Genomic DNA, 27369 nt, shown 5'->3' on the forward strand with positions numbered 1-27369 from the left:
AAAGCCTTCGCTCCGCACGATGTGGTAAATGGGCGCTGCGAGCGGCGCGAACCCTTAAAAAGAGGAAATGCAGGAAGTGATGACTAATAGGCAGATTTCGTCCACTTGCTGTTTCCCCCCCACACACAAGGTCGCCTGAGTTTACCCCGCGGCACGCACGGGCCCCCATGGGTAACGCTATATAAATGGACTCTAGGAGGGCCAACGACAGGGGCTTGAGCAGAAGCGACCGCGTCCAAGCTGCAGCATGCGGCCAGAAAGTGAGTGGCGACCGGGCCCGGGGGTCGCTCGCCTAGCGGCGACGGCAGCTCCTCCTGGGCGTCCCTGACTCTTGCCCGCTCTTTTTTCTTCGCAGGTACCGCCTGGCCGGTTCTCCTTTTCCTGGGGGCGCTGGAGGAGAAGCCGCTCGGCGCCTGCGCGGTGGCGACCACGTGCGTCCCGCCGGGGGACGCCGCCTGCCGCCTTCTGGCCGTGACTGATCTCTTCGACCGGGTCATCCAGCATTCCAGCCGCCTCTACCAGCTCTCCGCCGCCCTCTACTCAGACGCCGCAAGTATCTTCTCTCTCTCTCTCTCTCTCTCTCTCTCTCCCCGCCCCCCCACCCCGCCCCAATTCTGATCTAAACAGCAAGCTGCCCAACCTGGCGTCTTGAACCATCCCCTACCAACAGGACGAAGAGTTGTACCAGTTCAAGGTAATGGGAGTTCCCGTGGATGGGAAGCAGGATGGCTGCTGAGGAGGATGGAAGCATTTGGAAGGTGTCAAGTTGGGCTGGAGTGATGGCCTTTGTATTCTGACATATCCGAAGCACTGCCGGCTGGCTGGATTGCAGGTGGAAACTGAGGATGATGGGAGTTGCAGCCCAGCACATTTAGACGGGGTCAAAGTTGGATATGTTGGCCAAGCTTGCTCTGGATAATAGGCATAATTGCTGCTGGATAGCTCAGTGGTTTAGGTAGAGGTTGGGAGTTTGATTCTCCACTGGGCCTCCCCCTTCATGGTGGGACTCCATGATCCAGTAGGGTCCCTCGCAGCTCTGCGGTTCTAAGGTGATGATGATAATTAATTCAGTGGATCTGCAGGCAGTTGGTTGGCAAGGGTGAGCACACAATACTAGCTCCCATTCCTCTCTGGGTATAGGATTTGAATGTCCCACATCTTCATAATTAGGCATAGGGCTGCCACCTTAACTTTTTTAAAAAGTTATTTTTCTGAACTTGAACATTTTTTGCCTATATTGTAGAGCCAAATTCTTCTGAATTCAAGAGTAGATAGTAATAGATATACAGTATTTCGGAAGAAAGCTGGACATCGTAAATCCCTGGAACCAATGGGCAGCACCTTGATGTAGCATTTAAGGGTGGTGTATTCACACAAGCAGATTCAGTGTTTAGAAAACTCTTGGTGATTTATAAAGAAAATTGCTCAAGGGAAATTGTGTAAGTCTTCGTAGCAAATTGCCACTCCTTACCGAGGTGCTGGTTGCGTTCCTGGGCAGATATATGACACAATCAGGAATGCACCCAGGAACACAATCAGCAGCTTGTTAAAACTGTGCTGTCAGATCAATTCTGACTCATGGCAACCCTTTCCAGAATTTTCTAGATAAACATGGTTCACAAGTGGTTTACTATTCCCATCTTTTGGGGATGCCCTGGGATCATGCAGCTTGCTCAAGGCCACACAGGCTGGCCCTTCTCTGGGGACAACATAGTGGGAAATTGATCTCCCACCTTTTGCCAGATACTTAACTCACTGAGCTATCTATCCAGCTAACAGTTTGTTAATGAATGGCAATTTGATGCCAAGATGTACAAAATTTCCCATGAACAATAGGATTCTGGGTGGTATTTTTTTTGTGTAATCTTACCCATATGGCAGCTTCAGGTTGTGGATTGGAGAAATGTTTTGTAGTCCTATCAAAATAATTCTTAACAATTTCCCCCTTTTTGAAGGAAAAATATTTTCTCCCTGGTGGAAATGAGCTGGCCAGATCCATAGGTAAATGCCATACCTCTTGGCTGTGGACTCCTAACGCCAAAGAATATGCTCAGAAAATGCCAGTAAGTCCAATATGTTTGTTTGTTTGTTTGTTTGTTTGTTTGTTTATTTATTTATTTATTTATTTATTTATTTCGATGTATATCCCGCCCATCTGGTATATTTATATCACATGTTATGGTTAGCATTGAGTACAGACACCTGTGTTAACTGGAGGGGGGTTAGGACCTAGTTTAGGGGCAAGGGATTGGACCAGATGCCTAACATTCCCCTCCTACACAGCTACTTTAAGGAATATAACCACTAAGCAATTTAATACCTTTGCCTCTTTACTCATACACATGTACACCTGTAATGAAGCACCATGGGTGGTTTTTTCATAGGTAGGGCTCTTCCCCATTCCTCTTGTTTTCCCTCTCCCAAGCAAGTGAAGCTTCTCAGGACGCCAAATGTCCAGGTATTGTTGTTTTGGCCATCTGGTCCTCTGTCATCCCCTTCTCCTCTTGCCTTCACACCTTCCCAACATCAGGTTTTTTTCCAGGGAGTCTTCTCTTCTCATGAGATGGACAAAGTATTGGAGCCTCAGCTTCAGGATCTGTCCTTCCAGTGAGCACTCAGGGTTGATTTCCTTCAGAATGGATAGGTTTGATCTCCTTGCAGTCCAGGGGACTCTCAAGAGCCTCCTCCAGCACCACAATTAGAAAGCATCAGTTCTTCGGCGATCAGCCTTCTTTATGGTCCAGCTCTCACTTCCATACATCGCTACTGGAAAAACCATAGCTTTGACTATCCGGACCTTTGTCGGCAAGGTGATGTCTCTGCTTTTTAAGATGCCGTCTAGGTTTGTCATCACTTTCCTCCCAAGAAGCAGCCATCTTTTATTTTCATGGGTGCTTTCACCATCTGCAGTGATCATGGAGCCCAGGAAAGGAAAATCTGTCACTGCCTCCATATCTTCCCCTTCTATTTACCAGGAGGTGATGAGACCAGTGGCCATGATCTTAGTTTTTTTGATGTTGAGCTTCAGACCCTTTTTTGCGCTCTCCTCTTTCACCCTCATTAAGAGGTTCTTTAATTTCTCCTCACTTTCTGCCAGCAGAGTGGTATCATCTGCATATCAGTTGTTGATATTTCTTCTGGGAATCTTAATTCCGACTTGGGATTCCTCCAGTCCAGCCTTTCGCATGATGTATTCTGCATATAAGTTAAATAAGCAGGGGGACAATATACAGCCTTGTCGTACTCCTTTCCCAATTTTGAGCCAATCAGTTGTTCCATATCCAGTTCTAACTGCTGCTTCCTGTCCCACATATAGATTTCTCAGGAGACAGATAAGGGGTCAGGCACTCCCATTTCTTATGCCTAGGTAGGGGAGCTTTAAATCTTTCTCCCCCATGCACTGCTTTTTGTCTGCACACACAAGAATACTAAAAAGAGAGAGAGAGAGAGACATAAGAACATAAGACGAGCCCTGATGGATGAGGCCAAGGGCCCATGTAATCCAGCTTCCTGTATCTCACAGTGGCCCCACCAGATGCCTCTGGGAGCACAGGAAACAACTAGATACCTGTCTCCTGAGGACCCCTCCCTTCCATCCGGCATTTTGAGATACCCTCCTTTTAAGCCTAGAGAGTATACATCCGCGTCAAGACTTGTAACCTGTGATGGACTTTTCCTCCAGGAATTCTCTTGTAAGGCATCTAGGCCGAATGCTATCACCACATCCTATAGCAAGGAGTTCCACAGACTAACAGCATTCTGGGTCAAGAAATATTTCCTTTTGTCTGTTCTCACTCTCCCAATGCTCAATTTGAGTGAATGTCACCTGGTTCTGGTATTGCATGAGAGAGAAAAGAGTGAGAACTCCACTTTATCTATCTATCATCCCCTGTATAATTTTATATTTCTCAATCCTCAGGCAGCTTTTCTCTAGACTAAAGAGACATGGGAGGAAGCCTCCATAGACATTATAGCCATTATTAAATGGATTAGACCACCTTGTTTGTTTCAAACAGCACTTTATTAAGAATGCATTGAGGTGGATTTTCAAGAGCTTTGAACTGATCCTGCTAGCTCCTTCATAATAGGGCTGTTTTCATTGGATTATAATAGATACTGCTTGATTTTAATTGCCTTTTCTGGGAGAGCTTTGTCATGAAATGTGCCTCATTGAAAGGGGTATGAGTAAGAGGCCCTTCCACCTATTCAGCTCTAAGATTATTCCACATGGTGGATGGCATTATGGAGAAGGCCTTCCTCTACATTTTATTATAATTTATATAAAATAAATTGTAGAGGAAGGCATTCTCCGTAATGCCCTCTACCATGTGGAATGAGCCCCTCATTAAGTTTGGATAGGCACCCAAGTGAAGATTTACTTGTTTTGTCAGACAAACAGACTCAATCCATTATCTCTAGTGATTTTATTGAGATATTTTATAGTTTTACCCTCACTGTGCTGTTTTACTATTTGATTTTACTGAGCTTTTTTTTTAACCTATTGTAAACTGCTCTGGGATTTCTGAAGTCAAAGACAGGGTAGAAATGTCATAATAAAAATTAGTCTGTGTAAATAAGTAAATGTTATATTAATAGTGAATTCTGTGCATAGACATTGTAGGTGAAGGAACAGTCCTGCATGGATCTGCCAAGAAGTAAGTCCGATTGAGATCTGCAGGGCTTGTTCCATGCTAAGTGTGCATACACTAAATCCTGAGCCAAGTTTTCTTGTTTAGAGGGAGCAAATTGGAAGAGCGTACAAGTTAGCACAATGTGGCAGAATTCTCAGTTCAGTCACAGATGTAGTGTTGGCCTTGGTCAAATGCACATTCAATTTCCCTTTGGTACTTTCCACTCAACAAAAGCTTGGAGATAGAGCAAGGAAAGATGGAGGTGGGGGACAGCACTTGGGGCTTTGTGACCTCATCAGAGCTTGGAAAAGTTACTCTTCAGACTTTAGTTATGCTGGCCGTAGGCAAAGTCATTTCCCCAAGCTCTAGAAATCCCTCTTCACATAAAACACCTGGGCCAGGTCTTTGAATGTAATCATATTTTGTTTTCTTCTCTTCCTTTTCTTTTTCTTTGGTGGCAAGAGAGAAGAGTTAACACACTTGATTCTAAAGCTTTTACAAGCCTGGAAAGAGCCACTGTCCCATTTTGACCAGAATGTTATTCATCGCCGCAAATTACCTGATGAGAGCCTGAGTAAAGCAAGAGAGATCAGCAGCATGGTGCATGAACTGGAGACTGGCGTGGAAAAAGTAACAGAAAAGGCAGGCTTGCTTACATTGAGCCATAAGATCGGAATTTGGTATTTTACTTTTGTGTGTTACCCAAGCCTATTCCAGAGAAGTACCTCCCTGATGTACCCGAGCCAGCATGTCCATACTGGCTGGCCATGAGAGTCATTACAGGCATTGCACCCTGATTTCTAAAGTGTAGTTTAAGCATTTAAAAAGGGTTAAGACTAAATTTGACTGCTTTGGATGGTGTGCTAAACTATGGTTTAACAGCAAAAGAACAAACTTAGTGGCTCACAGTCTTTCATGCTCTTCTTTTTTTCCTTCTCAGACCTAGCTGAAAAGAGAATATTGACAACTTCTGCTGCTGGTTTTGATTAACCATAGTTTAATGTTACATTCAAAGCCTAAACTCTGATTGCTTAGTTGAATCAAGCCAGCTTGGTAAACTATGGTTTGAAATTGCTTTGCTTCAAGCAACTATAGTTGTAGATTGGCCAGATTTTTTTTCAGATGTCAGCGAAACAATAAGCTGTAGTTGATTTTTTTTAAGTATAAGGGAAGCCCTCATCACTACTTTGTAGCAGGGAGAGAAACGGGGATGATAGTGTTCATTCTTGTAATGCTTAACATGCTTTGTGGCTTAAAAACCTGCCCAAGCTGTAGCTTTCTTACAATATTGCATTCAGTGCTCATGCTGGACAGTTCTTATTGCCTGGTTCTACTTTCACATATTTCATTTCATGCTGAAGTGCTGATCTGAGAAGCTTTTGTGTATTTTTTAACGCTTTGCACATGTTCTTTTTCTCTCATCATAATGGTTTAGCTGATAGAACTCATTATTTAAGAGTCTATAAACCCTGATTCTGATATTTTTAATTCCAACATGGTTTGCAGGCACATTGGAAGTTTGGTTTTTTTCATTTTGTCTACATTCTGCCAAGAGAGGTTATACACTTGCTTCCTCTTTCTTCTCTCTTTGATACAGATGCAGTCAATGGGGATCATTAGCAATTCACTGAATGGTGTGGGATCATCAGAAGCAGCTGGTTTATCCATTAATAATAGAGCAAATTTAATGAGTGACTATGAATTTATTCATTGCTTCAGGAGAGACTCCAACAAAGTACAAAACTACTTAAAAGTTCTGAAATGTAGGATTGTGCCTGGAAATAGTTGCTGAATTGAAATTTGTGGTGGCAGAGCAATTTTCAAGAGTACAATTGTCTATTGTCTGTGGAGAATGAGCAAAATAATTTATAAAGGTCTTTATCAGACTTGCCGTCTCAGTAAATTATTAACTGAAAACCTGGATTCATAGAGCTTTGCCTGTGATTTATTTCATATTGTAATCAGCTGAAAAATTAAAGGAGACAAATTATAGCTGTGTGGACTTGACACAGCAGACAAAATACACTTTTGTGGAAGTTCACAAATCAAATGCCTTATGAAATTGCATTCTAACAGTTCAGTCCTTTTATCTGTAAATGTGTATCTGGTTAAAACATAACTAGACAGAGAACAGACCTGGTATTTTAGATGAAGTATTTTCAATATTGTTATTTGAAATAACATCAAATAGACTACCTACCTAGTTTTAATTCATGATCTGAAGGCATAATTGACCACACTTCTTACCCCAGCTAAAAAACAAAGACTTCTTGCAGCGTTCCTCATACATTTATGTGAAGGAAAAAACTCCATTGTACAGTGGTGCCTCGCTTGACGACGATAATCCGTTCCAGCAAAATCACTGTAGAACGAAATCGTCATCAAGCGAAAGTAAAAAACCCATTGAAATACACTGAAAACCAGTTCATTGTGTTCCAATGGGCGAAATACCTCATCGTGCAGCGAAGATCCTCCATAGGGTGGCCATTTTCCGGTGCCTGTTAAGCGAGGAATCTGTCCTAAACACAGCGGGGAGCCATTTTGCACAGCAGGGAGTCATTTTGAGAGCCGCCTATCAGCTGTTTTAAAATCGTTTAGCGAAAAACCGGTTCCCGAAGCAGGGAACTGATCGTCGTAAAGTGAATTTTCCCCATTTAGACATCATTTTGCGATCACAATAGTGATCGCAAAAACCTCATCGTAAAGCGGATTCGTCGTGGAGCGGGGTAATCGTCAAGCAGGCCACCACTGTATATGCAGAGCACACATCCTTTGGGGCAAGAAGAACCGAACAAACGTAAACCCCAGCTCTTTGCAAATGAAAAGGTCTGTGTATGAACTTAAGTTCCCATGTCCATGAGAGACATTTGGCTGTTATCATGTAACTCAATAAGAATCAAATAAAAATTGGTCTTTTATGAAACAACCTAAAAATACCTTTTAAAAATTACAGGACCTCTTCACTTCAGTTCTCCTGTATTGTACAGCCCATGTAATTTAGAAATAACTGAACATTGCCATGAGAAGATGGGATATATAAGTCCATCAGTCCTTAGATGTTTATGGTTCTGGCAAAACAGGCTGCACAGTGCTGTGTTACTCATGACCAATAATTCAATTCCATTGCTAGTCCCAACTGGTCGACCCACTGAATCAAAACATGCTGACTATCCCCTCTGGTCTACTATTGTTGGGATTAGCAGTTGGATTTAGCCCTGATTTTCTCCTTGCGTGGGAATCAAGAAGGAAACTAATTGATTTATAAGATAATACTCTCTATAAAGAGAGATATAGCTAAGTACGTTTCTATCATTCCATAGTTCTTTTAGCACATGGCTGGGGGGGGGGGGGATAGCCTATAAACTGAAGGCACTGGTACAATGACAGACCTTCCCTTGAGTCCCTCCTTCCGTGACAACCCAAAACACTACACGTATTCAAGATAGAATCAAAACATTGTAGAGTTGTGCATAAGCCATGCTGAGTGGAGTTTTCTAGAAGCTGTAGGGGATGAAATTTTTCTAAGCTTTGGTAAACTACCTTCTAGCACCTGCTCTGCGAAGACCACTCCACCACAGCATGTGTCTGTCCTCTGTGTGAAGACTTCCCCTGAGGAAGAGTCCATCCAAACCATTTCGGTAACTTTCTATTGTCAGCCTGTTCTCCAGACGTTCAGTTGGACTCCACATTCATATTGGTTTAGCTTCTCAGAACTAGCCCTGCCTCTTGAAGCAGCAGACAAGAACATTTGACCATTTCGATATGCCCTTCCTTCAGGTATATGAAGATACCTGAAGGACCCTATTCAGTCCACTCTTCTTCAATGTAAACATGCTCAGTTCAACACAGGATTTGTAAGTACCCTGTCTATCATCTTTGTTGCTTTCTTCTGAATCCAGTTGCTGTGCTGGTATTCCAAAGGAGACATTAAGAAATGAATCAGTCTGAAGTGTACTGTATTATTGTTTTGCTGCAAAATAAATTCTTCCTACTATCCAGCAATTTCGCACAGTTTTCGGCAAACAGAATGAAATTTAAAACCACAGTTTAGCAAGTAATCCCCATTAAATTCAGTGGAATTATATAGGCTAAATTTTCTCTAAAATCACCTAGTCTATTTCGTTTTATTTCAGTTTTGGAGTGTTGTGGCTGCAAGGTTTGGAATCTTAGGTGTAAAAAAATACAGAATATTCTTGTTCCAAAATTGTAAAGAAATCTCTGGAATTCCTACATGCAACTTGACTCCTTAGACAAATGAGAATTAGCTGTTTTTTAAATCAGAGTAACTGAGTCGGAAGGGGCCTGTAAGGCCATCAAGTCCAACCCCTGCTCTATGCAGGAATCCAAATCAAAGCGGACTTGACAGATGGTTGTCCAATTTTCTCTTGAATGCCTCCAGCCTTGGAACAATCACCACTTGCTAAAGTAATTGGTTCCATTGTCATATCGCTCTAACAATTAACCAAAGCAGTGTCTGGGAGTGAATACTGTTAAGTCAAACACGCTCTTTCAAGTAAAGTAACTTCATTAATCTGATACCACATCAATTGTGCACTATGAAATACTGTAGCACACTATGAAGTTTTCTGTACCTGTAGTACAGAAAAAGACACAGTAATGCAGGTTAACTGGGTAAAGGTAAAGGTTAAGGTAAAGGTTCCCCTTGACAATTTTTGTCCAGTCGTGTTCGACTCTAGGGGGCGGTGCTCATCCCTGTTTCCAAGCCACAGAGCCAGCGTTTTGTCCGAAGACAATCTTCTGTGGTCACATGGCTAGTGCGACTTAGACACGGAATGCTGTTACCTTCCCACTGAGATGGTACCTATTTATCTACTCGCATTTACATGCTTTCGAACCGCTAGGTTGGCGGGAGCTGGGACAAGCGACGGGAGCTCACTCCGTCGTGTGGATTCGATCTTACAACTGCTGCTCTTCTGACCCTGCAGCGCAGTTTCTGCGGTTTAGCCCACAGCACAGGCTTCTGCGGTTTAGCCCACAGTTAACTGGAAGCCATGTAAAATATGCTTCAAAAAGCTACAAACCTCTGCAATGTATTCAGTGACTTGGTATTAGTTCTCATTATGTGATGAGAATTGTTGGAGTAGGTGAAGAATTTGTCTGCATTTGTCCCCATTTCCAAATGCAAAGAATTCCATAAAGGAATTCTCACACTTTAGTAAGGTAAAATGAACAATTAGATACACTTCAGATGCCGTGAAGGTCTCCATCGTTTTCCTTTTCTGCTATATTCAGGCAGGGGCCTTCCCTAGCCAATGTATAGCTCGGCAGTTGACACAGTCTAGTAGTTGCGGGAACAGACTCGCAGCTCTGTCCTTTATTCCCTCTCGTGAATCAGCCCACCCTTACAGGTACAAACTAGGCAGGCTCTATAAGTGTCATAGCAGTGGTGAGCTTCAGGGTCCCAATAACTGACCTCACTCATATGGGGTAGAGTCAATGTGTCGCATTTTCACAGCTACATAACTTTGCTTGAAGTCTTCAGTGGATCAAACTAAGAGGCATTCCAGCCTGTGCAAAGCTGGACACCTTTGCTGTCACAAAAGGGTTTCGCCTGAAATTGGTACTCTGCTGCCATTTTACTCCATCATTCCCCACCCTTATGATACAATCGCTTTGTCCATGGTCCCTTGTTATTGATACAGATACAGTGAGTCAGGAGACACGCTTGCTTTTGTTGCTGGTTGCAAGTTCCTTCTACTGTTGTTCCGTCTCTCAGAATGGTCTGGGTGATTCTGCCATCGTGGACTTGGCTGCTCTGTAGACATTTCCCAGGCAGAACATGATGAAGAGGTAAAATTCAAGGCAGATTTGGAAAGACAGGTCTCTTGAAGACCTTCCTCTGGCAGGCACCGACTTGAAAGCACTTCTTTTTCTTTGGAGTTTCGCCATTTCATCCTTCGATTTTGAAACCAAATTTTAACCTGTAGATGGGTTCATTTCAAACTTATTCTTAATTTTCAAGATACTTTTTCCCAAAATAAACTTTTCAAAATCTCTTATGCCATTCATACCCCCTCTCAATGCAGACAAGTACAACAGCATTTCAAGTAGATAAGTATATGTTGCCATACAGCTGCTCCTATAGGAGACACCACAGCAGAGGAACAGGTTCTGACCATCACCAATGAGATTCATGGCCAGAACCAAGGTTCAGAACTTGAAGCACCTCCATCTCTGCTGTAGAACAGTGGTTCTTAATCTTTGTTACTCGGATGCTTTTCAACTGCAACTCCCAGAAACCCCAGTCAGGACAGCTGGTGGTGAAGGCTTCTGGGAGTTGCAGTCCAAAACTCCTGAGTAACCCAAGGTTAAGAACCAGTGCTGTAGAACAGTGGTCCCCAACCTTGGGCCTCCAGATGTTCTTGGACTTCAACTCCCAGAAATCCTAGCCAACAGAGGTGGTGGTGAAGGCTTCTGGGAATTGTAGTCCAAGAACATCTGGAGGCCCAAGGTTGGGGACCACTGCTGTAGAAGATCTATCAGAGCTTAGGAAGAAGTTCCTTACTTGTGGCAAATACGTCATCTGTATCATCCACTCTAAACCGAAAGTGCAGATATTTTTGTTCCCACTAATCCCACAACTGTGATTTGTGCTGCGTGATTCAGTTGATACCTTCTCTGTTGTATGAGTTCCCTTTGTATTATCTTTTATTGCAAGCAAATATCATAACAAAATTCACTTCCTCTCCTTCTCCAACAGAACAGCTAAGTACACTTTCACATCTTTAAGAATTACCAGAAACTAAGAATATATCTACATTGTACAGTTACAACAGTTTAATATCACTTTGGTTGCCATGGCTCCATCCTATAGGATTTGGGGATTTATAATTTGTTAAGATAATTTCAACTCCTTGCTGGAGAACTCTCATTCATTCTTCTCACTATCAGCACTAGTACTCTCTAGGAGAGACGTTTTAAATATCTCACCAAGAGATATGCTGAGATATTTAAATATTGATGTTAAAAGCAATAAAACAACAATGGATTCCATAGGATGATGACATTGATGAGGCGCTTGCACATTCTAAGCCTACCTCCTCTCGATTGGACTCATGTCCCTTTCAGCTTTTAAAAGCTACCAGAGAGGGGACTACACAATGGGCCTGCCAGATCATCTTCTCCTCTGTCTGAGACAGTCGTCAGGCCATCCTGAAAAAGGCAACATTTCCATTGGATGATTTTAACTGCTATTGTTCCATCACCACTGGTTGAGGGGGTGGCAGCTAAACAGTTGCAGACATTCTTGGATGACACCAGTAGTCTTGCTCCACTTCTGTCAGGTTTTAGGCCTCACCATGGGACTGAAATAGCTTTGGTCATGCTGCTCAATTACCTTCTCTGGGAGGCTGACAGAGGGAGTGTGACCCTGCTGGTCATCCTGGATCTCTCCTTTGGTACCATCGACCACAGTATTCTCCTGGGCCAATTCTTGGGATTCGGGGTTTGTGACGGACAGGCCAGAAACCACACCTGTCCATCACAATGGAATACTGCTTCAGTAGCCAATGGTTGTGCATGAGGGCGGAATCAGGTAATATAAGAAGAGAATGGGGGACAATTAGAGTTTCAGTTAGAGTTAGGATTTGAGTTAGCCAGGAGTTAGGGGCGTCGGTTAGTGATGAGATAGGACAGTTAGTCAGGAGTTAGGGAAAGAGTTAGGTAGTCTGAAGAACTGTTTTGAAAAGAAACACTTGGAAAGAAATGTATAAGAGAACTGAATGCAACTGTTTTAAAGGAATTAAAACTAAATACAAAGTAACCAGCATATTTCTAAGTTAAATGAAGTTTAATGAATACCAAATACTATTCCATCTATGATCTCCTTGATTCTTAAATATGTTAATCTATTAATAAACAATATTATATTTGACATGAGTGATTCTGTGGTCCTAATTGGTAATTGAGGAAGGATTTCCTCTGGTGGCAGGGGAAGTGGAGACAAGAGAAATTGTCATGCCCGAAGGCAAATCTGTTTGTTAGGGAGAACATACAGAGGAGCTGGGGGTGTGTGACATGGTTCTTCCTTGAAGGCCAGTACCAGAGGGTTCAACTGGGGATCAGAAACCTTCATCCCTATCTCAACAGGGAGTCCTAGTCCATGTAGTTGTAATCTTGAAAATAGAGTATTGCAATGCTCTCTACGTGGGGCTGCTCTTGAAGGTGGTTCAGAAGCTGCAGCAGGTGCAGAATGCTGCTACCAGGTTGGCCTCTGGAACATCTCTTTATAATTATATAACTCCTATCCTGGCTCATCTGCAATGGTTGCCTATTTCCTTCTGGGCCATGTTCAAGGTGCTTATGTTAACTTTTAAAGACCTTAACAGTTTAGGAGCTTGTTACCTAGCTGAGCACCTCTTCCTCAAAACACCTACCCATCCCACCCACATCCTTCATATCGGGAGGCTCCAGGTGCCCACCTCGAGAGAGAGGTCCAGAAATCCGGGCCTTCTCTGTGGTGGGCGCTTCAATTTGGAACTCCCAGCCACCAGAGGCAACTGGCCCCATCCCTCTTGGGTTTTAGGAGGCAACAGAAGACCTGGTTGTTTTCCCAGGACTTTGAATAATTTGCCCCTCTTATGTATCCCTTCTGCTGCCAGCCTACCATTTTCACTCTTGTTTTATTGTTTTTATCATTAGCATTATTGTTTATGACTACATGTCCTTTTGTTAGCCACCCAGAATAGTAGCTTGGTTACTAGTTGGGTGGGATATATATATAAATAAATATAAATAAATAAATAATCCCTTGGCTATCAAGTGGCATCAAATTGCTGCATTTGTGAAAAATAGAACAGCCACTGTCAATCTTTTTTCCCTCCCACAGCCATAAACACAATATGAAAGAAATATAGGCTGAATCAGGATTGCATAAATTGCATAATGAACTTCATCAGGTGATGAAGAATTGTCTGTCACCCCCTTCAAATGTGTCAAAGCCCCCCAGGAGGCCATATGTTCCCTGTTGAGAATGGCTGCTCTAGAAGTTGGTTGCTGAAGTTGATATGCCATTGATATTCAGATTTTTTCCCTCTACTCTTGTGGTGCTGATCTTGTTTTAATCACAAAAGAAGACTTTCAATATTTGCACCATGACTTATGCTCTATCAGATCTTTCTTTACCTGTGACTCTTTTAAGGCCAGACTAAGAGCTAATTTCTTTCTGTCAGTTTTGCTGATATATTTCTGTTTTTGAAACATTTTCTCCAAAGCTTTTCTTTGTTCTTCAGAAAAGACAGCTCTTCTTAAGATGCCTCTTCGGGATCTGGAATCTTGGTTTAGTAGAGGTAGAACACTTTCTTGTCCTAGAACAAGAAAAACACTAAAACAGTTTGCAGCAAATTAAATCAGCATCCATACAGGTCTTTGCATGGAGTCCTTAGTCTAAACATTAAACTAGATATATAGTGAAGAGACATGATGGAAGCGCCATCACAGGTCTTGAACCAGGCCATGGTCTTCAACCTGCTAGAAAACTCTGTGTTAGTGACAAGATTCTCCTAATTTTGGATCAATACAAATTAGTCTAGTAAAAGATGGCATTTCCATCTTTCACTAGAAAAAGATAAGCTACACCAACAAGCTCTACAAAAGCTGAAGGCTTATTGACAGGTTTTCCATTCTATCAATTTCATCTATACTCATAACACTGAAGTGCAGTGAATTATTTACCTGATCCATTGTAGGATCCACTGAGGGAGGTAATTCAACTTACCCTCAGAGCACAATGATTGTCTCAGGACCAATGATCAGCAGCAAGCTGGGAGACCCCATCCAAGTGAATTCCACACTCAGGGGATGTAATACCATGTTGACACAAACGCTAATATGGTACCAAATACTTTTTGAAAAAAGCCTTTCCTTCGTATTCTAGTATATGGTGATAAACGTCTTCTTAATCTGTGGAACAATCTTCATTTGCTTTTGTGGCAAAGACCACCTCGAAGGAGCGAGGAAAGGCTTTCGTCATGGTTTCCATTTTTCCATTGCCATTCAATACACTTGAGTTAAATGGACAATTAATAGGTCACTTCCAAAATAGTAGTGTATCAGTCCTGGTTCATAAACAATTGCCACAGTTGATAATGGGCCCATGTGTATTCAAGGAGTCCCTGTTATGCACTCAGCTCAGCTCACTAAATTCCTTTTCAGGTAGACAGGGTTATATGGGAAGATGAGCTAGAATGAGTCTATAAAAGTCAGTTTCATTCACTGCTTTATTTTTCAGTCAAGTGCGTTAAAGGGCATCCAGAAATCCTCGTGGAATGTGAGACAGGAGAAAAGATTGGCGCATAGAGCACCCCTTTATGGCCCCACAAAAGGGCAAGTGACCCTTGGCCGGGTCTTTTCAGCCCAAAATGGTTTCTAAAGTTCATCGCCCCAGTGAAAAATGGTAGTGAGGTCGCGTGTGGGTGAGTAAAGTGAAAGTGGTGATTGGTCACAGTGCTGTTGCTCATTGTGAGGTAGCTGGGGCCCATATGAAATGCTCTGTGGGAAAGTGTCAGCCCCCTCAAGAGAGGCTCCGAAACTCAAAGCTCATTAAACTGGCAGCATTTGCTGCCTCACTTGTCAAGAAGCATTCCACTTAGCAACTGGCTTTCTGAAAACATTCAAAGAAACCTACCCCCACTGCCACTCCTAGCTGCATAGGCAGCCATGTCTTCGGCTTCAAATCTAGCTGTGATGCCTGTAAATGCTGCAGACGTTGTAGGTTCAAATGTGCCTTTAGATCCGTACTTTGACATCCCTGTTGCAACATTTGAGCAGTTTATTGGTGGAAGGATTCTTGGTTCTGCCTTCCTCAGGACCTTTGTGCCAATCTCACCAGTGTTTGGGTTTGGGCACCTGACATGAGGATAGGTAGTTCTTTGTGCTTGTAGTATCTTCCTCAACGAATGGTGAGCAACCCTCCAGAAGTTGGTGGACTGCAACTTCTGGCAGCCTCACCAGCATAGTCAGTAGTGAGAGATGATGAGAGTTGAAACCCAACATCATCTATACATCGCAGATGACTATCCATGTCCTAAACACGTTGTCATGAGAAGAGATGCCACCAGAGTCAATAAGGAGCTGTGGCTGAATAAATAAGAGAAAGGTTGGAGTATATCCATCTTCCTAGCCGAAAAGCTAAATCCAAATGACCTGCTCATTTGGGTGTTTTCTTCTGTCCAATTTTCATACTTTTACATTGGTAAAAGAAAAATACTACAAAAAGGCCAGGATTCTGGAGGGAGGAATTCTACATCTCCCCATAGCAGAAAACCTGCTCCAAAAGGCTGGGAAGCCCTCCAGAAGAGGCTTTTAGGAAGCACAGAGGTGACAGATTGTGGGAGGCATGGAACGAAGTTTTGACATAGGAGCAGATGGTTGTTGAGATTATATAGCTTGTAGATATTTGTGTTTCAACATTTTATTTACTCATTAGATACATTTATTTTCCATCCTTTGCTCAGTTGCCTCAGGGTATTTCTCCCCCTTCTTATTATTTACAACAAACCTGTGAGGTAGGTCGGGGGGGGGGAGAGAGAGAGAGAGAGAGATGAGTGCAAAGTCACCCTATGATATCCATGGATCAGGAGAAGCTACAACCTAGATTGTTCAAGCCCCTTGGTCCATGGAGTGAAACCTTTCAGCAAAAAAAAGGGACTGGAAGATAGCTTTGATCCACCCTACCTATCCACTTGCCAAACTTCCTTTTTAAATTGTTCTCAGTCACCTTTGCTTTTCATGAACTCAGCATGACCTGCTTCAGGTCATGCCATCACAACATCTAATTTGGCCTTGGTGTGAGTTTAAATGGAAAAGAATTAGAACAGACTGATAATAGTTATCATGACTAGCATATTTATGACAGCAAGAACAAAGAAATAAAAGGCACATCATCATAATGACAAAGCAGTTTTCTTTCCTCCATTTGTAGCAGAGCCTCTAAAATTCTAGAAAATTGTAATATTGTAAACATTCAAAGCGTACATGTAAAATACAATCCTCTTCAGTAGAAAGCACTATGGAATTCAGTACAATCTTTAAAAATGTCACTTAAAGTCACTAGAGCCATCAAAACACCAAGAATATTCAAATATCTCCAAAACACTGAAGATATTTTGTTTAAAAATAGCTAGAATCCTATTGCCAGTTTATGCTTGCATAAAGGAAATCATGTAAGTCTTGGTGGCTAATTGCCAGTTATTAATGAAGGAGTGTTTGAGTATGCAGTAATTAATTTTAACATCTACCTTTGCCTGGTCCTTTTGTGATCTGTATTTTTGTTTACAGTTCCAATTATCTGTGTATTTTTGTGTTTAAGTTTTTTTAAGTCATAAAGACACAGTCTGGACAAGGTTAAACATTTAAATCCAACTGTTAATCCCAGTTGGGGTAAATACACTGCTCAATGAGACTTAACCTAAGTATTAACTTCAAAAGGTCCATTCATTCAGCGAGTCTGCTTTCATTAGAACTAACAATTGGGTTTAGCCATTAACACTTCTATTTATATTGAAGATGTCTTAACACTTCAGCTGAAGCCAATGGGACTGAAGATGTCTTTACCTTTCGCACTATGGTCTCGAAATTTTGAAATTCAGAGAGGAGCTTGTTTAAAAAAAAAACAAAGTGGATCTTTTTTTTTCTAAATCCTAAAAGAGGTTAATATTTCCACACATAAAGACCAGTGTTTTGTTTTGCTCCTGGATTTCCCATTTCCAAATAAGCAGTGATTCAGGTCTTCTGAAAGCAAATTGTAGATCTTTTCTCTAGCCTCTGAAAGCCAGAAACCTTTCTTGGTTGGCACTTTTCTCTCAATGGCATTTGAAATCTCCCACAATTACTCAGTGTGCTGAAGTCTGATAAATCTTTGGAGCTCTCCTGAATGGGATTGCTCCGATTTTTACAGAGGCATTAGCTCCTTGCCGTTGCATCACCAATTAGTTTTCTTTCCCAGAGCACATTAAATCCTGCTGCTTTGGTTTACAGGATAACTCAAGCATTACTGATGAAGCATAAAAACTTACTTGCAAAAGCAGTGGGAGATGCCGGGTGTTGACAGGACCCACCGCAGCACGCCGAATAGACTGGCGGGGCTCGCAAGAAAAAGTGCTTTGGAAGAGCTGCAAAGTGCAAACACAAGAATCAAGTCCAGCGAATGTTACTGAGCCAACACTTTAAATACAGTTTAAATTATATATATAATGCTGCAATAGGAACCTCTTTAATTAATGGTTTGCCATAACTTTCTCAGTAACACGGAGTCCAAAAATAATCCCTGGGTTTTTTCCCCCTAGTTAAATACAAACACTGGGACAGGGGAGTTGATAAATCAGATTTTATTTCATAAGTGTCATGCTGATCATTTGAAGTTTAAATTTAAATGAACCATCCCATTGCATGTATATCACATGGCAATGATTTTGCCAGTCACACACTTTGGTACCACCTCATCATTGATGATTCCTAAGAAACAAATTCTGGGAAATGGGAGTGTATTCGTCTGTATTTGAAATATGAATTTTAATGGATTTCAATATTGCACATCTTCCAATACAGTTTGCAAGCAATTTGGGACATCTGAATATATCCTGCTTCTGTTGGGAGTTATTTGTATCCCATCTGATTTGATCTGCCCTGCTTTGCTAAGCCAAAATGTCTATAACTTTTCTGCTTTCATACTGATAAAATGTGGACACATAATAAAACCTAAAGAGATAAGTAAATCTTTTACATTTCAGACGGATAGCTTCAAGGGCTTTTATACTGGGCACCTTTATATTCCCATTAAAAACAAAACAGTGGACTGAAGCTATTTGAGCCCCCACCCAATTCAATTTGTTCTTCAGATCAGAACTTAGTGAAGATCCCTTTCATTTTGCTCTAGAACTCAATTCAGCCATTTTGCTTTGATCACACAAACTATTCCAAACCCAGGCCAGTTCACGTTGGAACTTGTGATTTGTCTGGCATCCAGTGCATAGTTCTCATGGGTTTACAAAAAATAACAGTAATTTAAATCCAATACAGTGGGGTCTTGACTTGAGAACTTAATCCGTATTGGAAGGCGGTTCTCAAGTCAAAAAGTTCTCAAGTCAAATCTGCATTTCCCATAGGAATGCATTGAAAACCATTTGATCCGTATCTGCTCTTTTCTGTCCATAGAAACTAATGGGAAGCTGCTATTCCGCCTTCGACCACTAGAGGGGGATATTTTGTTTCTTTTTTTCTGAGGTCAAGAAAGGTTCAGGGAAGGCAGGGAAAATACAGTCCAGGCAGTACAGTACCAGGCAGTCCGAAGACTGTCTCCCAATCCACTCTCTAAACACTGGGAGGAGTGAGGAAGCAGACAGGCACCCTTTTCACTGGCCAACAGTTAACTGAAAGTTCAAATTTTGCACTTTCCCTGCCTCCCACGTGGTTTTTTTTTTCAGTTCTTAACTCAAATCTAAGTACTTAAGTCAAGTCAATATTTTCTTATGAGAGTGGTTCTTAAGTCAAAATGTTCTTAACTCAAGCCGTTCTTAAGTCAAGACCCCACTGTAGTTGGTTTATTTGAACTGACTTTTATGTAGTTCCAGCTCATCTGAAATGCCAGCATTAAGAAAATTCCTTGTTTAATATTCCTTGGGTACATTTTAAATCCAATGATCTGCAGGAAAGTTAATTTGTGCATTAATCCTAAAAACAGAAATCTGAGAAACAGAAGTTCACTTAGATGAACGGGCTGTTTGTGTGCAAGTGGTCTGAGTGCTGTAACTTGCCCTGTGGATCTAGAGATGTTTTCCATGGCAATGCAAAATGAATGAATGAATGAATGAATGAATGAATGAATGAATGAATGAATGAATGAATGAATGAATTTATTGGAGGACTGCCCTTTCTGCCCAGTAATTTACTGCGCGCAGATGCGTTGCTACAAATAATTTGAAAAGAATTTCAACCAGCTGTTCTCTGAGCATCAATTCTAAACTGATTAATTCATCTTAACTACTGGAAAAGCAAGATCAGGTCACCAAACAGATAGAGTTGCATCAGACATGGGAAGGTTGCTTTTTCAGATTGCGCCATTCACAGTCTCCCAGACCGCATGATCATTCTGCAAGTTTAATGAAAATTCTGAATTCCACATATGCAAGAGCAGTTCCTCACTTTTTCCAGCAATCATCAACCATATGATTGAATATAGTCTTGCAGCACCTTATTCAGAAATACAAGGATGAGAAACCACTCATCAGGTATTTTTCAGCATTATGTTGTCTACATTGGGCTCACCCTGTTTAGCCATGGAAAACTAGGGTGGCGATGGTAGATCACTCCTTGAACGTCTTAAATACCTACATATAAAACATTCTCCATTTTTGTATCATATCCATATACCAGCTTTTAATGATGCACTTTTTAAAAAAAGAAAGAAATTCACAAAAACCAGTCTTGGAAATGTGCAAAATTTCTTCAAGCCTGATCACTCCCCCCACTTCCAGTCTCTCTGGACAGAGGAAGAGTTAGGTACCATCAGAGGAAGGAACTTACATTCCTGGAGCCAAAATCTCCTAAACCATCACTGTGGGTCTGCTGTTGCACTGATTGGCTTGAGATTGCCCGTGTGCAAGGGTATTTGGAAAGCACAGGGTTCTCCCCTGCATTTGGATCTTCCATCATTGTACCCATAGAGCACCCTTTGTCAGAAGGTTCTTGGCTCACTGAAAACCAGAACTTGGCATAGTTATTTTTGCAGATTATTTGTAACTTCTTGAGTCAACATGGTCAATGATTATGTAGGCTAGAGGATTCTGGGAGCTGTGCTCCTAAAAAGTAATGGTTCTATGTCAGTAGTTCCCAACCTTGGGTCTCCAGATGATCCTGGACTACAACTTCCAGAAATCCTGGCCAGCACAGCTAGTCGCGAAGGCTTCTGGGAGTTTTAGTCCAAGGACAGCTGGAGACCCAAGGTTGGGAAATATTGTTCTATACCCTGTGATTGGCTGTGCATGTCCAATGAAAGGTGCAAGGCTAAGGCCTGACAGAATGTTTCCACACAAAACCATCATGGCACATAGTTCAGATAGGGACTTCTTTAATCAGCAGGAGAGCCCTCATTGAATCCAAATGCTTGCAGGCGTCTAAACATGAATATATGAGAGTCAACATCTAAGGCAGCTTGCAAGTCCCACAACATCTGCTTTACTGCAGATCTGCCGAAAGCCGTTTCACAGTCCAATGTGACTAAACTCACATGTATTTGCACAAGGGCTTGCCTTTGTAAACTGGAGAGCCTGCTCTTGTTTGAAGAAACAGCTCCACAAGGGGCTCCAGCAAAAAATTTCAAGAATAAAATGAATATCATATCTCTAAGACCTTCTACCATTTTGGATAGGCTTTTTAAAAAAGTTTGGTTCAGAAACTTGTAGAATGATGGAATAGAGTACTTGTGTATGTAGCAAGTGATCAGCTTTGGGTGGTGAAAATGGGCAGATAGCTAACCTACAAGAAAGGTAGATTAGGGGAAATGTGACATAGGTAGATAAAATGAGGTGGAATTCACTACCACAGGGTGTAGTGATGGCTGCTAACCTGGGCTGATTTAAAGGAGGATTGGATAAACTCATGGAGAAAGGAACTGTCAGTGGTCACAAGCCATCCCTTCTGAGAGAACCAAAATTGGCTCTCTCCCTCTTATCCTTTCATCAGCAGGCAAAGGCATTTTGGTTCCAGCAAGTCTGGGCAAAAGCAAAGTGTGCTGCTTATATATCACCCCATAGTGCTTTAAATCCTTTCTAGGCAGTGCAAATTAATTATGCAGGCTACATACTGCCCGCCCCCTCCCCCTGCTGCTGCCACCGCTGCCAGCTGGGTACTCCATTTACTAACCTGGGCAGGATGGAAGGCTGAATGAATTTTGAGCTGGCTGTCTGGGATTGAACCTGGGTTACGAGCAGAATTTTGTCTGCAGTACTGTAGTTTAACCACTGTGCCACGCATTTCATCTGGGCAACTTGACTGGCTGTTAAGGAAAATGTACTGTCTTTTGTTTGTTTCAGAAGTGTTAAAGTTGTTTTACTTCTATAGTGTTTTAGTAGTACAGTTGCTTTAATGGCATTGTAACATGATCATCTTTTACATGCTGTCACCTGCACCGATCTTTTATTTACTTTCATTTGCATCCAGTTTAACTGTGCCTTGGCCCTGCAAATCAGTTGCTGGAGAGCATGGCGTGCAGGAGATGCTCTTACACTTTATACCCTCCTTGTAGGGTTCAAGTTGGCCACCAAGAGGAGCGGATATTGGATGAGACGGGCTTTTAACCTGATCCAGCATGACTCTTCTTGTGTTAATTGTTAAGAGGTTACCTGCCGATTTTCTTACTGGGAATTTTAAAAACAACAGCAACACTTGGGCTTGCTCAGTGTTTCCTCACAGTTGCTTTTTCGGCTGGATTGCTTCTACTCCAGGTGTTCTTCCTCCTCTCAATGGGCAGTTTGTGTTTGTGTGCGGCGCAGATCAAACTGCATCAAACGGAGGGGACAGTGTGAGCCCTGGCATCAAAACGATCTGCAGCCTCCCTGCGGTTTCTGGTCTCAGAACAGAAATATAAAGCAGGGTGCAAATGAAGCTAAAGCTTTCCAGTGCAGTTGCAGCCTCAGCTAACTAAGTTTTAAAAACTGTTCAGGTCAGTCATATACAAAAGATGTGTCAGGAACATTGAGGGCCTGGGTCTTAAAAGATCATTCATTGGTCTTCATCACCCATTAGCCGTTCTCAGCATAGCCAATGGGGAGGGCTAATGGGGCTGACAGCCCATAAACATCTGGAGGGCTGCAAGTTGCTCACCTTTCCTATTAAATACAGGTTATAGCTTTACAGGAGGCTATCAGGGGATTTTTTTTAACCTGAAAGACAGGAGACTGGTTATTATATCCCCCAAGATGAGCCTGCATGTGGATCCTTTGATCTCATCTAAGAGGAAGGATAACTCCCTCAACTTCCTGAAGCAATTTTTGTAAGAAATGTAATTAGGCCTAGAACAAACTGCAGCTATAGATCCTAAGTAGTTTACAAATGAGCCAGGCCTGCTATACTCAGCAATAGCAGTCAAAGTTAATTATTCTTCTATAAGGAATCAAACTGATTTCACATTGCCTTAAAAAAACAAACACCGTGATACCATCACAATTCAAACTGATTCTTCAAGCTTGTCATCTCTAACTTGAGTTTAACTTTGGATTCTGTGGTTTTAAGCATCTAGCCAGGGCGATTGTAGACTTTTCTGCCTGTCCCTCACCCCACTACCATCACCTCAAGCTCTACAATAAGCAGCCTGATGAAGATTCCTAGGTCCAAAATATTTTAGTACCACCAACACTTACGTTGAATATTGTTGATGTGTTCCCTTTTTTTCAGTTTAGGTACATTTTCAGTCTTCTGCAGAGACGCACTGATCACCACAGAGTGCAAAATTATAACTGTTCCAGTCCCACACAAGCAAATAGGACTGCACTAGAACTAAATGGCAGTAGGAACGTCGTATCTGCGGGGGCTCAGTTTCACAATCTACAGTGGATACCTGAAACCAGAGATACAAGGCAACTCTATACACAAAATACCAGAGGGCAGAACAGTGGCCCCAAGGGAGTACGGCAAACCACAGAGAAGTGAAACTCCAGATAATGATCCCACAGATACAGGAGTCCTGCTGTACTCTGGCTAAACGAGGAATCAATTACAGCATCATGACTGAATTTATGGCACGCTGGTCCTCTTTCTTCTGAACAGACTGAAGCTCTAGGCCTTTAAAAACTGTGACAAACTGAAAATGTCAGGGTGGCTCATTCAAATGCTGTGGAGCTTTATCTGTTGATTTCTGCCTGTGGTGCAGCTTTGAAAGGGGGGGGGAATTCAGAAGTATTGGTAGGGTGTAGGCAGAATGTGGTGGTTGGAGATTCAAAGACTTGTAATCCTAAAAAGTATATTTTTTTTCCATTCTGTAGATTCAGGCAGCTGATTGCAAGTTTCACGAAAAGCCATTATAACTTTTATTTAATAGAGTTGTGCAGATTTGTGCTTTGGGCTTCACGTCCTAAAATTCTCCAGGCAGTGTGGCCACCAATAATCGGCATACATCTTTTTTTTAATTTAAGTGTGACTCTACTTTTACCCCATGAAGAGAAACACTCGTAGGATTTTCTGTCTCAGATATTAATATAGCCTGACCAGTCCAGAACAGGAGTGGAGTATGGGGGCCATTTCCTGTTTCACCTCAGACTCAAAATTGTTTTGAGCTGCCTTGCAACCCTAGCATGAACACATTAATCAGACAGAAAGTGCCACTGAGGATAATAATAACAGACATTAATTTTGCCTGCTTATTTATCTAGGAGACAACGTGTTTCTTGGTTTAGATTTTGTTGCTTCTCAATCTGTTTTTCATCATGCTTTTACCTAACATTTTACGTATAGTTTTATTAATTCTTCTTTAATATTTGACTCATTTTTAGCTTTTTATACTGTATTGGGTTTTTAATGATGCAAGGCACTGTGGGTTCTTTTTAGGAAAAAGGAGGAGTAAAAATATTTAAAATAAATAAAATAAATAAATTAGAGCTATGTACCCAGCGGTGAGCCTAGCATGCTTTATTCCTGGGTTCACTTCCCATTGTGTAACAATTTCTACTTATTTAAACCTTTCTTTTATTCAGAGTTCTGGTTTTTGGAACAAAACGAAGAAATCTAACATGCTACAGATCATCTATCTGGATGAAGACAATAATGCCATTATACCAGGCATGGCATCCAGAAAAAGTTAGATTGAACAAAGCATGTTTTTAGCTTTGTTCCCACAGTTCCAGCAACAAAAGAGACCAAGTGCTTAATAAAAATAATAACCCTGCATAGTACCTTTATCTTTTGCAGCAAAAGCGACAAATTAGGCTCTGATGGTACGTATGGATACTGCTCACGCTTTTCAAATCTTCAGATTTTCACTCCATGACATATTTAAAACCCCTTGCACCCTGCTGTGATTACACTTTGGATAACATGTCCATAAGCATCAGTGAGAAAAGCGCACTGTCTCCGACATTAAAAGTATCATTCACTGCTGTGCAAGTACTATTCCTTTCAGAGTAACAATTGCTTTTCTCTCTCTTTTATTACTTAAAATTTATCTGGATCATTTTAAATATCCTTTGTTAAAGGAAATGTGCAAGCTTTTGAGTTGCACATAATTCGTCATTAGGATGCGGGTGTTACTGGTGGGTGCATGCGTTATCTGTTTAGATTGCCAGAAGTTTTGTGGTTTGTTCATACTGAAGTCCTGGAAATATTGCACCCAATCTTAGTTCAGTTCTAATTATTTCATAGTTAATCATATTTTATTTTGATTATTAACTGAGTAATTAATTGTTAATTTCTATTATCACTTAATATTAATTAAGGATTTCTGAGACAATATATTTAAAGTGATTTATAGGAAGGCTTCAAGGTCCTATAGAAATGCTAAGGACTGCTATCAATCATAATTAAACTAAGAAGCCTATCTTTTTGTAACCAGTTTAGACCTTATAGCATAGGGATATAGTGAGCGATCTATAACGAAGCAAACAGTGTAAGCTGGCATCTTTTACCATCCAACAAACTTTGTTTGGTTTAGGCTCATGTAACCTTTTTTTGCATATTTTGTTCTCTGTTTAATTTCTGGTTCTTGGTTTGTTTAAAAGCTGCATATAAAAACTGGAAATGTAGAAAGTTATTTTTAGGGTGAATTTAGGAGACTTATATTTAACAATGATTTTTAATGATTTAAGTTTCATTGGTGTACTTTTTATTTTTTAATACAGGGAGTTTAATCAATTGATCAATGGGTTCCCCCCCCCCAAAAAAAATACAGACTGAAAGTGGATGAGAAAACTGTACAGTAGAGAAGAGAGAAGCAAACTGGTCCAGAGTTTTTACACAGAAATTGTACTCAAGGTTGGACAGACATGTTTGTATCATCTCACAATTTTGAAAGCAGTGTTAGCCTTGCACTTTATTTTCCAGAGCCCTGCAGCCTTCCTACTCCCGTAAGTCCCACCATTCTTATCTGTTGGTTGGAGGCAATGGAAATTGTAGCCCAACTGGAGGAGGTTTTTAGACACTCTCCTTGCCTTAAAGGCAAAGGAAAGCTGGGAAGGTCCACCTACTGCATATTTGTAGACAGAACCACAGGCCATTTCGCAGCTTTCCTCTGCTTCTACTTATGGAAAGTATGCCAGCCCCACCAAAGCAGGAGCTGGGTTTGTGTTTGAAGGTCCTGTGGGAGCCCAGTTAGTCTATTGTTCCCAAAGCAGTAGAAAGTGTTGGGGCTTGAAGTTTTATTTGGCATAAACTCTTCTGCACTGCATTCATTAGATAAACAAAGTAGCATCGTTCCTAGCAAGCTGAAGGCATGTCACAAATGCACTTTAAATATCACCGTCTATGCAGCTCTTATAACTCATTCCTTATCCATACCTCCTAAGATTCTCTATGACTGAACAGAGTAGAAACATTCATGGCTCAACTATCTAGGTTGGAAGCCTAGATTCATTCCAAGCAAGTTATACACAGTAACCTGGAAGTCATTTGTTCATAGAGTTGCCCTGTATAAGAGACCTATCCTGTTGTGTTTGCTATTAGAGTCTTTAAAAGAGGAGAATTCCAGCGTATTTGCAGAATGGCTGCTTATGGGTGAAGTTGAGGATTGGCGCTGTCATATTCCAGAGTGTTGCTTACTTTTGACACTTAACACTTAACTCGGGCTAAATGTAAGCTTTGAGGTGCAAGCCTATGCCGATTTAGCTGAGTAGAAGCCATGTTGAAGTCAATGGGATTTACTTCTGAGCAGATTTTACAAGAGCCAGTGTAATGTAGGGGATAGAGTGATGGACTAAGTCAGGAGACATGGGTTCAAATCCCCTTTTGACCATGGAAATTCCTGTGTGTGTGTGTGTGTGTGTGTGTGTGTGTGCGCGCGCGCGCGCGCGCGCGCGCGCGCGTGTGTAATCGATAAAACCACTCCTAAAATATCTCACATACCTTGAAAAATCTATAGGATCGCCCTAAGTAAGAACCGTCTTGATGGCACCCACCACACACTACAGTACAGGACTTCTCTGTAAGAAAACCGCTGCCGCTTCCCAAGGCTTTCTTATCACTATAAGAAAGCTCAAAGCTCTGCAAGTGGGACGATGAGATTGACGGGCGCTTGACGTTTGTCAATTTCACTCTGAAATTGATGAAGGAAGGACGGCGGACTTGCTTGCGCGGTGGGCGGTGGGTCCCCCCCTTTCTGGGGCGTTTCTCTCCCCCCCCCCTCGTTCCAAGGCTTGGAGGAGGAACTGGGTGGCTCACCTGTGGCTGGTGGCGGGAAGGTGCCTCCTCCTCCTCCTCCTCGGTCCTCCGCAGCCCGGCTCTCGGCGGCCGAAGAGCTGAGCGCCGCGCAGGGCCATCCGCGGCTGGAGAGCCCCCCTCCTCCGGGGGGGTGGAGCTGGTGGGCGCCGGCGGCGAGAGGAGAGGCGGCCGGGCACAGCTTGAGAGGGACCGGGGCGGCCGGCAGGCTCTGGGCGGGCGCCTGCGAGGCTCCGCTCGCCCTCAGCAAGTTCTCGATCAGGAAACTTTTGCCGAGGTTGCCGAAGCCCGGCGCCGCGGGCAAGCTGAGGAGCGCCGCGGAACTTCCGCAGTGCCAAGCGAGGGCGCTGGGCAGCATCGCCGA

The 27369-nt window shown here is 42.1% G+C and overlaps 2 protein-coding genes across 4 annotated transcripts; one reads left to right on the forward strand and one right to left on the reverse strand.

The window, feature by feature from the left end:
* Positions 1-6949, forward strand: LOC110079980 (prolactin). 3 transcript variants are annotated; one of them, XM_073000445.2, is made up of 5 exons: positions 1-260; positions 356-549; positions 1956-2063; positions 5094-5311; positions 6229-6517. In XM_073000445.2, coding segments are annotated over exons 1-5 (534 nt in total). In that variant the 5' UTR covers positions 1-247; the 3' UTR covers positions 6230-6517. The 3 variants fall into 3 exon arrangements, with proteins under 3 accessions (XP_072856546.2, XP_072856545.2, XP_072856544.2); XM_073000444.2 differs by having other exon boundaries at positions 12-260; positions 5094-5261; positions 6229-6949; XM_073000443.2 differs by having other exon boundaries at positions 56-260; positions 5094-5273; positions 6229-6949.
* DBX2 (developing brain homeobox 2) lies at positions 6555-27363 on the reverse strand. The gene is made up of 4 exons (XM_073000442.2): positions 27009-27363; positions 17666-17761; positions 13776-13957; positions 6555-10573 (listed from the first exon to the last, which is right to left on the reverse strand). Exons 1-4 carry the CDS (start codon positions 27361-27363, stop codon positions 10283-10285), a joined length of 924 nt encoding a protein of 307 aa, XP_072856543.2. The 3' UTR covers positions 6555-10282.
* Positions 27364-27369: the final 6 nt, after the last annotated feature.

Source organism: Pogona vitticeps, chromosome 5 (assembly GCF_051106095.1).
Source record: "Pogona vitticeps strain Pit_001003342236 chromosome 5, PviZW2.1, whole genome shotgun sequence".
In the NCBI taxonomy this organism is placed as follows: Eukaryota; Metazoa; Chordata; class Lepidosauria; order Squamata; family Agamidae; genus Pogona; species Pogona vitticeps.